The sequence below is a fragment of the Cryptococcus neoformans genome, chromosome 7, assembly GCF_000149385.1.
Source record: "Cryptococcus neoformans var. neoformans B-3501A chromosome 7, whole genome shotgun sequence".
NCBI classification, from domain to species: Eukaryota; Fungi; Basidiomycota; class Tremellomycetes; order Tremellales; family Cryptococcaceae; genus Cryptococcus; species Cryptococcus deneoformans.
Genome location: NC_009183.1, coordinates 811,161 through 824,049, shown reverse-complemented (window position 1 = coordinate 824,049; position 12,889 = coordinate 811,161). Strand labels below are relative to the sequence as shown.

Here is a 12,889-nt window from a genome sequence, read left to right as displayed (position 1 = left end):
GCTCGGCTCTGAGTCCTCAAGAACTTGACTTTCTAAGGGGATATAACAACCTTCTACTTGACTACAAGAGCGATTTCCTAGACGTGCTCGACTTGACGGCAGGGATAGAGAAGCCGCCTGGGGAAATAATGGTCGATGTGCGAGTTGTAAGGGACGCTGGCGAGGTGTTCTTGGATAGCGGAGAGAGGGTTGATTTTAGGAAGGGTCAAAGGTTCAGGCTGGAAAGAGCGCAGGTGGAAAGGTTAATCATACAGGGGTACTTGGAGGAGGTGTAGTGCGGATATATTTTGTACATATATGTTGTCAGATAGGGTATATACTATGTTTTTTCTATCTTCTAGCCCAATGGACCTTGTCTCATTTGGGAATAGCATCACCATTCAAAGAGTTCGCCCTTCGCCTAGGTTGCACTGACTTCAACAGGGCTTTGATCAGGTCGCCATTCTCTGCTCTCAGAACTTCCTCAGCGTCCTTCTTGTCCAGCCCTGTCTGCTGAGCCTAAGAACATGATCGCAGTCAGCTTCCAAGTGCTTAAACTGACCCAAGGAGACGTAGGCTTACAATGAATTCGACGTCCTGGGCTTTGAAACCTTCAGCCTTGCTCAAATCCAAAGCTTCCATCGCTTTCGCAGCCTTCTGCCCTTCCTCTTTGGTGTTTCGTCTTTCGTCAAGTTCAGTCACAGCATCCCTGAGGCTGTCTAATTTAGGCCACGTCTTTGGGTCAGCTCAAATATATATACTCTGAGTATAGTCTTTCAATGCAGTAATTACTCTATACGTACCTCTGATATAAGAGCCGCCGTCAAGGAACTGCACCAGTTATGTTAATCTCGCTATCACCCCGGAAAACGACCGGCATCGGACGTACCTCCTGTATAACTTCTCCCTGGCGTGGACGCGTAGTCGATCCGCTGGCCATTTTTATAAATTTGTTGTGTGTGGACGAGCTTCAGGTTGAATGAATGATAAATGACCGGCCGGTTCTTTCAGTGACGAAGGAAAGAGAAGAAGAGTGACTATGAATATTTACGTAATACATCCCCTTAAAGCTCGGCCCGCTGCGACGAGTAATGACGCTGCAGAAGAGCTCGTCTGCGGACGGACGGAACGTTCGGCTTGCAGTGTTCGTTCGCTGTAGCCTGTCTCCGTTATATACGTGCCCATCTTTTGCTTTCTTCTGCTTTTGGACCTATTCAAACTCCGAGAAGGAATTGTATTCATGTCGGTTCAATCACCCCTCATCGCGGTCCCCCGCAAAACAACTACAGACGTGGACTGGGCCACTCCCATTCGGCACGTAATCGCAGCCTCGTACGGTGAAGATCCAAACAGCTATGCCGAAGAATGTGCAGTCCTGCAACGGTGTAGGCAGGATGCTGTGAGAGGCGCGGGTAACGATCAAACAGGTAAGGCGATACCTATCTTCTCGGACACAACATTGGCTAATTATGAGCCAGCAAGGGACCTTTTGTACAAGTACTTTGGGCAGTTAGAATTGCTCGAACTGAGATTTGCAGAGATCAAAGTCTCCTTCCCATGGCAAGCATATTATTGTATCAGATATAGGCAAAGCTTACTTATCCTGCAGGAATGATGCGTTCACCGACAAGTTGACTACTCAAACTTCACTCGCTTTTGAAAAGGCCTCCATCATCCACCTGATATCATCTATCCTGTCGTCCCTTGCCCAATCTGCCTCGCGTTCAGATCCTGAAGGCTTAAAACGAGCCTACTATAACCCCCGAGCTACTGCCGGTATGCTGACCTACATCAACGAAAACTTTCTCCACGCCCCTTCAACCGACCTCAGTAGAGAAGTGGTTCATCTTTTGATAGGGATAATGATGGCTCAAGCCGCCGAGATCTTCACGGAAAAGCTCGTTGAAGAAAAAAAATCAGCTTCTCTCGTAGCCCGGTCAGCCAATCAAACAGCATCTATGTACACGTCCGTCGTGGATGAGATGAAGGAATTCCAGGGCAAAGGCGTCTTTGATCGCAACTGGCTATATGTGCTCCAGATCAAGGCCAAGCTGTTTGGAAGCCTGACCCAGTACTACAAGGCAACCTCAGATAGCGCGGCAGGAAAACATGGCACAGCATTGGTCAGGCTCAAGATAGCCAATTCCCTCATTCAAGACGCCCAAAAACAGGCTTCGTCTTTCATTTATACTTTCGTGGCAGCGTCAACACCCAGCTTGCCTCATGACGCTGCTAATGCCTTGAACGAAATTGTCAAGGCCCATGCAACTGTCTGCGGTGAAGCCAAAGAGCAGGCTGTCAAGGATAACGATCTCATCTATCATGAAGTCCTCCCTTCTGAAGCTAGTCTTCCTGCCATCGAGAAGCTGCCACCCGCGGCTCCCATCACCATTCAGGACGTATACGGTAATCAAGAAGTTACTAAATTGATCGGGCCAGACATCTTCCTTAGACTTGTCCCTCTCGCGGTGCATGAGTCTGCAAGTGTTTATTCAGAGGAAAAAGCCAAATTGGTGAGAGCTGAGGTTGATAAGGTCGAATTGGCAGAAGGGGAGATCCAAGCAGGGCTTGACCATCTCAATCTCCCCGAGGAGATTGACAGATGGCGCCAATTTTTGGAAGGAGATACAAATGATGATGTTCCTCTTAGTCAGCAACTGAAGAGCTTGGTGGATAGTGTCGGGGATGTGAGACAGGTGGAAAACGATTTGGGTCGCCTGGATGGTGAGAGAGGCGCATGTGAGCGAGAACTAAGAGAACTGAACGGAGCTCTGGATGCCGAAAGTCGGGAATGTGAACGCATGAGGGTAAGCCAACGGTCTTCTTCCTGAAACCACTGCTAATAGGCCTCACAGGCTAAATATACGCCCAACTTTACGCAATCTCCGTCAGGTCCACAGACTGCCAATCTTCGCTCCAATTTATCCGCCAATCTATCTGCTCTTTCGTCGGCGTCTACCTCTGACGCCCATCTACAATCACTTTGGCAATCCATCCAGCCTTCAATCTCTCTTCTATCTTCAGGCCCGAGCAACCTCGAGAGAGCGGCCAGGGATATAACTGAGGGAAACTCCCAGAAGATAGACAAGACTGTCAGCCTACTAGACCTAGATGACGAAGAAGTGGATCGAAAGGCATTAGGACAGGAAGAAAAAGACGCTTTGAGAAAAGCTGTGGATGACGGTCGAGAGAAATTAGATCGTTTGAAGAAGATTAGGGCAGAAAGAGATGAAGTTCTCAGAGATTTAAAAGAGAAGGTTTGTCAATCATCTATCTATATATGACAATTGTTGTAACTAACAATGAAACAGATCCAGACGGATGACGTCTCAAACTTGCTTCTTCTCAACCGCCGCTCTCAGAACGTCGAACCACAACTCTTCGCATCTGAACTGGAGAAGTTCCGACCTTATCAAACTCGTCTGGCTGCCGCGGTATCTGCATCCAGGTCGATCCTGCAAGAACTAGATATGCTCGTCGCCCAAGTGCATAAGGGAACGGGCTTCCGCGAAATTTTGAGAAAAGAGAAGGACCGCCAAAGGATCATTCGTGACTGGGAAAAGCGGCTGATCGAAGCTGGTGAGTCTTATGCCGAGATCAGGGCCGGATTGGGCAAAGGCTTGTCATACTATGACAGTCTGAGAAGAGTGATTGAAGATCTGAGGATGGAGGTTCAAAGGTTTACAAACTCAAGGGAGCAAGAAAGGAGGAATATGGTCAGCGACATCGAGACCCGCCAGCGGTTAGGCGGCACATCTCCTTCAACAGGTGGGGTCGTTGCTAATCGGGGTCTGGAGGAAAGGCTAGCGGCATTGAAAATGGAGGCTCCACCTCAGCCACCTAGATTGGGCACAACATCGACCCCCAATCTTCCACCGCCGCCTGGACGCGGAAGTAGCAACGTTACATCCAGCTACCTGCCCCCACCGCCTCCACCAAAGCCACAATCGAACCCTTACGATTTTTCTACGCTGGCTGGATTTGGGTCGTTTGCGACTCCTTCTGTTTCCAGTCCCCAGCACGTATACCCATCGCAACCGCAACAAGCGTACAATCAGCAGAGCTACATCCCGCCCCAACAGAACCCCTATTATCCCCCACCTCCTAGTAGGCCTACGTACGCTTCGCCTCCGTTTGCACCTCAGCAGCCACCAATGCAAAGTGGTCACTCACCCTATGCACCGCCTCCTGGACATGCTCCTCAACCCCAACAGCCTCAATACCCGTCGTCTCAAAACCAACAACAAAGGCAGGGCTATGAATATCCCGGCTACGGGCAGCAGGGCGGTTACGGGGGCGGTTACGGACAATATTAAATGGGGCGTTGTCGATTAAGCGGCATGGCAAGAGAGATTCGATAGCGAAAATGGAGCCAGGTTGTTTTTGGATGAATCGTCTATAGTCAAATCATTATTGTATGTTAATTATGCGCACTTGGAGGTCTTCTTGATTTTCTTTACAAGATACTGGTGCATGATGCCCTTGCTGTTTGACCAAACCAACTCTGGTCCCTTCATCAACGGCAGTGGTGTATGGTCTTTTCATATAATATCACTAGTTGTGTTGTAGGTAATAGTCCTGCTACCTTAATCAAAGGTTACAGTACTTCAATACCTTGATATTCTGTTACTCTCGAGTTTGCTTCATGCCTATTTCAAAGAATGCCCTGTAGAGAAGAAGAGAGAGATGAAGAGACTGAGCGAAGACAGTCAAAGAACAAATGTCCATCAACTAACTCTCTATGCATACATGCCGCTTACTGACAAGCGACAGCCATCCAAACTCATCATCCTTTAGACTCGGTATTATTCTATGGAAACGCACAAAATGGACGAAAGGCGGCAGCAACAAAGGAAGGATTGTTATGTCAACTTCCACTCCCAAAGGACCAGTTGTGTTATCCGTCACCAGTGGAACAATCCACAATCTACAGCATTTCTCTGCTAGTCAAAGGGAAGAAAGGGCAGTGGCTAATCCGCCATTGTGAAGGTAAGGACCCGGGGCCGATTTGGGATGAATGGAACACAACAGGGTCCAAAATGAGAAGAACGGGAGGCCTTTCAATCATTTTCTCTCCTGGCATTAAGCCACTTGATCCCCCTAAGGTGCAGAAGCACATCCCGGATTAGTGTTTAGCCTTGAGATATAGCTTTGAAACGCCGATACCGAATTAAGTAAGGTTAGCAGATATCATCGTAGCGCAGGACAGAGGACCTGCTGTTGGTATAAGAAGGGCATTCCCTTTGTTGTCCCATCTTTCCCCAAGTCTTCCTTCCCATTCCCCCTTTGACCTCGAATTCAGTTGACCTAGCACTGCCAAAGACACTTGAACACATACGATACCTTGACAGATCATGGACAACTTTTGGATGGCTAACGGGTTTGTGGGTATGCCTGCTGGTCGTATCGAAGATTCTCCTCGTAGGTCTCCTTCTGTCTGTCCTCTTGTACGACAAGATCCATTGACGGACGAGCAGATGATTCGTTCGCTCTATCTTCTATCCCTCCAGACCACGCTCATCCCCAACCTTACCAAAGCCAGACCAACTTTTCTTATCAGCCTCATGTCCATCCATACTCACTTCGCACTCAACGATCAACTTCATCACTCTCCGGTTGGTCCACGGTCACGTCAGATACCAATACTGCGTCTGATTTTGATGATGATGCTTCTTCCATGTCCGCATTCTCCGCCAACATTTCTTCACAAAGCCTTTGGGGTGGACCTCAAAATCAGTCAAGCCAATCTTCACCACAAAGAGCGCCTAGTTTATCGATTGACCCAAAATTGTTCGCACCCATGGAAAAGGATGGGAAAGCAGATGAAGGAATGCTAGAGACCGCCAAGCCAAAGGAGCTCGCAAGGGCAGAAGTTACAGCAGTGGTTTTAGGAAGTTCAAAGAAGGAGAAATTAGAGAACTGCAAGAAAAAAGTCAGTCATGCAAGAAAGGTATGTCTTTTCTTTGTGTCGAGCGTGTTCAAGGGATTAAATCCATCGATAGCAAACTGCAGACCATATTCCTAGACCCCGAAATGCTTTTATCCTTTTCAGGAAACATGTTGTGGATGCCAAACTCATTCCTGCTTCGGTTGAGATGAGACACCAAAACGTTAGCATTATCACAGCCAAAATGTGGAGCGAGGTAAGCCTTTGATAGACATGTAATGAATGAGTAGAATGAGTAGATGTGCTTACAGACATTAGGCTCCAGCTGAGCAAAAGGCCCACTTTAATGAGCTCGCTCGCATCGAGAAAGAAGAGCACATGAAGAAATATCCTGGCTATAGGTATCAGCCAGTCTATCGTCGAACTAATGTTGTCCGCCGTCGCGTTCGGAAAGATGAGGCCGAGGAGGAAAAGTGCAAGAATGTGGCCGAGCTGTTGATGAAGGGAAAAAGTGGGCAACAGTTGGAAGAGGAGATCAAGGATAAGATTGCAAATGGTGATACAAAGGGTGCGAAGAAAAACAAGTGAGTGGCCATTCTTGATCGCCTGTTTTGACTGGCTGACGCACCTAGGGCTTCATCTAGAAGTATGAATGGCGTTTGTGAGCTCTCCAAAGGCGCACTTCGAGCATTGCGAGCCCAAGCCAGACAAAAACAGGAGCCTTTCAACTCTGGCGATTGGAGTGATCTTTCCTGTTCCACCTCAATGGACCCCGACGCTCAGGGTTCTCGAAGACGACAATCTAGTGCTTTTGAGAGTACCAGATCTTCACAATCACCCAAGCCTGCCAACGGCTTCGAGCATAGGTTGTTACAGGCACAGAATCAGGGCCCCAGGAGGCAACTGCAATATGTGGCGTACAGTCACCAAGACCTAGCTCCTTGGTCGGGCGACATTCCTGCAGAATCCAATGAGAAGCAGGCATTCGCCTTTACTTCTAGTCAACAAGGATTTCAGCCTGGCCAACAGAGCCCACCTACGTTTTCCATTGCCGCACATACATATCCATTGACTTCACGGCATTTCCTCTATCCTCAGCCTCAACCCCAGTTCCAACTCACGATAATGCCAGACCAACAAGTGTCCAACGAGTTTTATGTTCACGACGCTGCTCTTCCATTTTCTCCATCTGCTGGTCAATTTACTTTCCAGGGGCAAAACACTAGCATGCACGCTGATGATATGCCCACCTTTGACATCGGTAGTGCACAACAGCAGGTCGTTCACCCTCCCATGTCTGCTCGATGGGATAAGGGCCACTTACTACCACCTTCAAGCGACGTGCCTCTTGAGGGTTTACCATTCGATGACGGCCTGATGCTGGGAGACTTTGAGGCAGCCCTTGCTCATGCGGATGACATGGTTGGAGGGGTGTGGTAATTTATATGATTTTCTGTTTCCTCTTGTTGCTAGTGATATCACGAGTGTCATTGCTCGGAGTGTAGTGCTGCGTTTTTACTTGGACGTTACGAACATACCAATACCACTTTGCATGCATTGCATATTGCATGTCGGAGAGGAGAGATGTGTGCGAGGGATGACCCGGTTATTTATCCTGAATGGATGGGCAACGAAGGTGGAAGCTGTGTAGAGCTGTTCGGCGGCCTTTAACAAAAGAAAGGTTGGGAATGACGTCATGATATTTGCCCGCTGCCTCCCCATATACAGGGCCCAGACTCATCATCAACATTCTCCGTCCAACTACGACATCCGCATATCCACCACTCCCCCCACACGCAGACAAATAACATCCTGCCTCTCCCGAGACATCAAACAAGTCCTTCTAATGGGAAAATCGCAATCCAAGTTATCTTCTGAAGAGCTGGCCGAGCTCCAGAAAAACACTTATTGTGAGTACGCTCCGAGGCCATCAGAGCAGGTGAGCAGCGCTGATCACGTACGCGCGTAGTCGACAAGAAGGTGAGAGATATTTGCATAGACTGGCGTACAGTTTCCTGACGAGAATGACCTGTCGGATCCCGCGTATTAACAGGAACTCCAACAATGGGTGGGTGAATTAAGGGATGCGAGTCCTGAGGGCTGACTGTGCCCGGGAACAGTACAAAGGCTTCCTCAAGGACTGTCCTAGTGGTCAACTCAACAAGGAAGGTGGGCATGTTCAATTTTGATTTGATTTTTGCGTCTGGCTGAAAGGATGCACAGAGTTTAAGAAAATCTACCGACAATTCTTTCCTTTCGGTGATCCTAGTCAGTTCGCAGATTACGTCTTCAATGTGGGTAACCAGAACGCGTCGCCATTAGTAAAACTGACAGTTATTTACGTGTAGGTGTTTGACGAAGACAAATCTGGCACAATAGAATTCAAGGTGCGTTTGTACCGAGGAATTACGTGGAAGATGACGAACAGCTCATGCCATTGCAGGAGTTCATTTGCGCCCTTTCGGTCACCTCTCGAGGTCGTCTTGACGAAAAACTCAAATGGGCGTTCCAACTGTATGACATTAACCAAGATGGTTACATCACCTACGACGAGATGCTTCAGATCGTACGATCTATTTATAAAATGACTGGACAAATGGTCCAGTTGCCAGAGGATGAAGATACCCCCGAAAAGGTTAGAACTTGAAACACTTGCAAGGACCATCATTACAGTACTGACATGTTTTGTATTCAAGCGCGTCGACAAGATCTTTAGGAACATGGATCTGAATAAGGACCATCGACTGACATATGACGAGTTCAAGGAGGGCTCCAAGCAGGATCCTACCATCGTACAGGTGCGCGGGTGGATATCATGGACGTTAAAGGTTACGGCAGCTGACGTGCATTTGGATAGGCTTTGTCACTGTACGATGGGTTGGTGTAGAAGAGGCTGCAGAGAACACAAGTTCGGTTTGAAATATTGAATTTTAGGATATGAGATAGACTGGATCGGGTCTTGCCTGACCTGCATACACTTATTTATTATCCATATGTATGTGTACTACCACAGCTTCTCGAGCTGAAGTTGAGCAAAGGAAAGGTGCATTCGACTTATTTATAAGATAAGGCCATCGTCGATGGCATGCAAATTATGATACAGTCTACTTTGAAAACAATGATTTCTCTTTTGATCTACGCTATATTCTTTTCGACGCCTTTGCTTCTTCTGCTTTTCTTATCTTACAATTCTTCTCCAAGTACCCTTTTCAACCATTCATCACTTTCCTCTACTAAAGCTTTTCCCCGTTCGGAAGCTCTCACCCTTTTGACAACCGGATGCCTCCAAACATCACCAAGACTCCATCGTCGGTCGGGGTTGCATCGCATCATACCCTTGATGACAGTCAAAATGTCATCAGACAGGACTGGCATGTTGGGATCGTCAGGAGGAGGATTACGATTAGGAGATGATGCGGAATGTGGACGGGGAATGTAAATTCCATTAAGATCAGAGAAATCATCATTGCGAAGTTGCACCCAAGCGTCCCCGTCTGAAAAAAAAAAATTAATTAGCAACATGTCAAGAGACATCCAATAACAGTCACCACTTACTGCTAGGTAGCACAACATTGAGAGCCGCTTCCAGCAACAAAATACCCAAGCTGAACACATCTGCGCCCTTCCCTATCATCTCAGCTTCACTCAAGGCTTCGGGACAAAGATATTCCCTGTCTCCTTCGACCTCTCGATCCATGATAGGACTTGGCACCATGGCCAAACTCTTCTTTCCGTTGTCCATAGGCGTCTCCACTTGATCCCACACGAACCCTCCTTTCTCGTCCCTTTCAGGTAACGCAGGGCTCATACCCCCGAGCATATGACCGTCAGGACCGTCGCCGCAAACGACGGCCATACCCAAATCTGCGACGACTAGTCCACCAGCGCTGTTAATCAAAATGTTAGATGGTTTGACGTCAAGATGGAGGAAGTGGTGTTTATGGATGTGGTCGATACCTTCGGCGAGTTCTACAAGGGATTTCCACACACGAGCCTCGCGGATGCCGCCGTGGTCGCTTAGAAGAGAAAGGAAGCTGGAAAGGTCACCGCAATCAACCAGGGTGGTGAGAATATACAGGCGAGAGTGAGATTCCCAAGAATCGATGTATTGGACGACATTCGGGTGCGGGTCGAGAGAGAGCTCTCGTAGAATGGCAATCTCTTCAAGCTGTCGAAGACGGTTCTTGGCACCGGTGTAAGGTTTACCTGCTTTAACGGCAAAGACTTTGCCGGTTTTCTTCTCACGAACCTTCCACACCTGAGAGAATGCGCCACTACCAAGATTCTCCACGAGCGCGAAATCTGTTTCAAGCCTTGTGATGCCCTCACTACCCAGTTTTGGCCTACCGGTAAACATAGATAGCTCCTGAGACGTGTGGCCTCTAGCTGGTGTAGTTATTTGAGCAGCACTCTTAAAGCTCGCGGCCAGCATGGGATTGGAAGCTCGGATTACTGGTTTACGTTGAGCATCCATTGTGGCACTAGGACTTCCAGCAAGCATTGATCGATATCGCTCGGCAACGGGGGCATCAAGTGCGCTTGGCCGATTGAGCCGATTGGAGGGAGGAGTAGAGAAGAGGTCGAGGTCCACAGGGTTAGACGAAGCGAAGGGGTAAACGACAGGCGCCCGTATTGGTGATGGGGTTGTTAGCCGGTAGCCCTTGGCAGCACCTATGACACCCCGTCAGCTGTGATACCAGCATCAATAGATAAACTTACCGTCATGTTTCGTCGGAGTTACGGGAGACAACGATACTCCAGTAATCGAACCGCGACTGTTCCCTCTAATCATTTCCATACTACTGATGGAGCTTCCAGCTTTGAACATTAAACTCCTCTTCTTCCTTAATCCTCTTGTCTTTTGAGCTTGTTGGGTAAAGTGGGCATTGCTCGATCCTGCTGCGGCAAAAGCAGGGCCCTTCAATGGTATCGACGGAGCGGACATGGATTGGATGGGCGATACAGGGCTGGGGGGTTGCATTGATCCAAGGCCAGGCTGCATACCATATTGCGCGGCAGATTGCTTCCTCTTGACATTCACCAGTGGCTCACTGCCAAACTTGGGGATTTCCACACCGGAAAAGCGTGACTTCTTTTTCACCAAACCCGCAGAGGCGAAGACACTGGGAGAAGGTTTAACGTCGGCAAATGGCAAAGCGTGGGGAGTGTTCAAAGCCGCTTCAGCCATTAGTAGGGTGGGTTTGGGCTTTTCAGTGGGCTCTGTTGTGCCTCTTCGCATTGGTGGTCGTCCTTTGCCACGAAGGCTATTCAAGGTAGGGATAGCTGGGGAGCTTGTCCGTGGTATTCGTTGAAGTATGGAACCGACTGTGGGCATGCGACGGGGCAGTGTTGGTCGTGTAGGTACTTCCAGACGGGGAGCGGTCTCGGAAGCATTCTCCTTTGCAGAATCGTGCGCAAAAGTGCCCGTTGAACGTCGATTGGCCAATAATGATCGGGAAGGTGATAGATCTGCGTCACCGCTTGAATCACTAGCTATGGACACCGAAAGCCCATTGTCCTCATTGTGATTTTCGTCTGATGGTATACGGCGAGGTCCTAGCTCTATGCCAAGCCCAAATGTTGCCCCGAAGCCATTGCCGTCAAAAGGGTTGCGCGATGCCTTAAACTTCGCTCGATCCCAAAAGCTCCTGGGACGGGAAGGGCTCTTTGGCGAAGGGATATCCTCAACATCCGACATCATTTCTTCGTCTTCCATATGACCGAGAGCTTTGGATCTTTCATTTTGTTCTCTGAGCGTTGCTGTGCTCTTCTTCGATAACAGCAATCGGGGCAATATTGTAGAGCGCGAGTCTGAACGAGCGTGTTGGGAAGAGCGGGTGCTGAAGACAGATGGGGAGTCCATGTGGAAATCGGCTTGGCTGTCAAAAGAACCAGAAGGAATATCGTTGGGAGATTTGTGGCAGTCGCTGGTAATGAAAGGTGATATGGATGGTGAGGTATTGAGCTTGATGGGCAAGTGCAATGCACTTGATCCTGACTGTGCATCAAAGCTCGAATGTACTGCTTGTTCTCCATCTAGTTCTGCCGGATTTTCATCCCATTGCACGATGTTCGGTCGAGTTTGTTGCTCCAGAGAGTTTCTAGCCAGAGACAAAAGGGAAACCGAACTACTGTCGCTTCCACTGAACTCCATAGAAGACACGGAGCAATCTCTGTCTCTACAGTGCTGTAAGGATCCCTGAAGGCAACCTTGCATGTTATTCTCCTTTGATTGGAGTGGGGGCAGCCATTCCCCGCTTTGCAGCCATTCTAGGTCAGGTTCGTCAGAGCTTGGATGGGATACGTCCCAGTCGGCCAGATGGTCTTCGGTCGTTGGACGAATAGGAGATATGTCTTCGATATGACGGCCCTTTGATATCTGTGTCACAAACTTGGGCCCAGCCGACTTGGACTTTTGTGGCATATGCTCGGCGGATGGGTGATGCTTGAACGTCGAAGTATATGGTGTAGTTAGAGAAGAGGCCGAAGTGGTGTGGGAGGCATACTTGAATGGCGAAGTGATGGTTGGAGGTGTTTCTTGAGCCAGCATTTCAGACAATACGTCTTGGCGGAGGGAGAATGTAGACAACTGTTGTGAAAGCTGTATGTTGCACAAGTAGTCAGCGGGGCACGCTCAGTGCGGCCTACCCAGTAAAACAAAACATACCATTGGTATCGAAGCTTCGCGCTTTGCCCTGCTGCCGAGGCTTTGGCGAGTAGACTTGACCCGTTTGTGGGACCTGGGCAGGGAAGAGGTTGACGGACGGCATGTCTGCGAGGAAGACTGGCGGAGAGGAGTGATGGTGGTGTTCCGGGGCGGGGATGACGAGGGGTTGTGGGCGGCGGAGAATGTGGCGTGCATGGTGGCTGGGCTGTCAGTGGGCAATGAGTGTGGTTGAAAGAGCGTGTCGCGAACGGCGCATGGCGCGGGCGGGAAAGAACGAAGAAGAAAAGTGTGCAAAGCAGATGTCGCGGGGGAAAACAAAAACAAACATCGAGACCTGGTTGACGCGATCACAAAGC

General features: G+C 48.9%; 6 protein-coding genes across 6 annotated transcripts in view; 4 read left to right on the top strand and 2 right to left on the bottom strand.

Moving 5' to 3' along the window:
* The window catches only part of CNBG2690 (hypothetical protein), a gene marked incomplete at both ends in the record, with an annotated part of 657 nt that extends 382 nt beyond the window's left edge, over window positions 1-275 (top strand). Inside the window, one exon of the mRNA XM_769195.1 lies at window positions 1-275. This exon is cut by the window's left edge and continues 382 nt beyond it. Within this exon, the coding sequence (XP_774288.1) occupies window positions 1-275 (275 nt within the window).
* An 82-nt stretch (window positions 276-357) lies between these two features.
* CNBG2680 (hypothetical protein) lies at window positions 358-919 on the bottom strand (the record flags this gene model as incomplete). Its single annotated transcript, XM_769194.1, has 4 exons — window positions 358-498; window positions 562-698; window positions 783-810; window positions 869-919. The coding sequence occupies 4 exons, from the start codon at window positions 917-919 to the stop codon at window positions 358-360; spliced, it is 357 nt and encodes a 118-aa protein (XP_774287.1).
* A 300-nt stretch (window positions 920-1,219) lies between these two features.
* CNBG2670 (hypothetical protein) lies at window positions 1,220-4,295 on the top strand (the record flags this gene model as incomplete). The annotated part of the gene is made up of 5 exons (XM_769193.1): window positions 1,220-1,406; window positions 1,458-1,539; window positions 1,589-2,786; window positions 2,835-3,236; window positions 3,291-4,295. The coding sequence occupies 5 exons, from the start codon at window positions 1,220-1,222 to the stop codon at window positions 4,293-4,295; spliced, it is 2,874 nt and encodes a 957-aa protein (XP_774286.1).
* Window positions 4,296-5,369: 1,074 nt separating this feature from the next.
* Window positions 5,370-7,306, top strand: CNBG2660 (hypothetical protein; the record flags this gene model as incomplete). Its single annotated transcript, XM_769192.1, has 5 exons — window positions 5,370-5,400; window positions 5,457-5,929; window positions 5,982-6,122; window positions 6,185-6,450; window positions 6,511-7,306. The coding sequence occupies 5 exons, from the start codon at window positions 5,370-5,372 to the stop codon at window positions 7,304-7,306; spliced, it is 1,707 nt and encodes a 568-aa protein (XP_774285.1).
* A 406-nt stretch (window positions 7,307-7,712) lies between these two features.
* Window positions 7,713-8,753, top strand: CNBG2650 (hypothetical protein; the record flags this gene model as incomplete). The annotated part of the gene is made up of 9 exons (XM_769191.1): window positions 7,713-7,776; window positions 7,836-7,876; window positions 7,920-7,934; window positions 7,987-8,035; window positions 8,081-8,160; window positions 8,215-8,253; window positions 8,310-8,501; window positions 8,563-8,664; window positions 8,724-8,753. 9 exons carry the CDS (start codon window positions 7,713-7,715, stop codon window positions 8,751-8,753), a joined length of 612 nt encoding a protein of 203 aa, XP_774284.1.
* A 296-nt stretch (window positions 8,754-9,049) lies between these two features.
* On the bottom strand, window positions 9,050-12,728 carry CNBG2640 (hypothetical protein; the record flags this gene model as incomplete). The annotated part of the gene is made up of 4 exons (XM_769190.1): window positions 9,050-9,360; window positions 9,422-10,537; window positions 10,586-12,467; window positions 12,534-12,728. 4 exons carry the CDS (start codon window positions 12,726-12,728, stop codon window positions 9,050-9,052), a joined length of 3,504 nt encoding a protein of 1,167 aa, XP_774283.1.
* Between the last annotated feature and the right edge of the window lie 161 nt (window positions 12,729-12,889).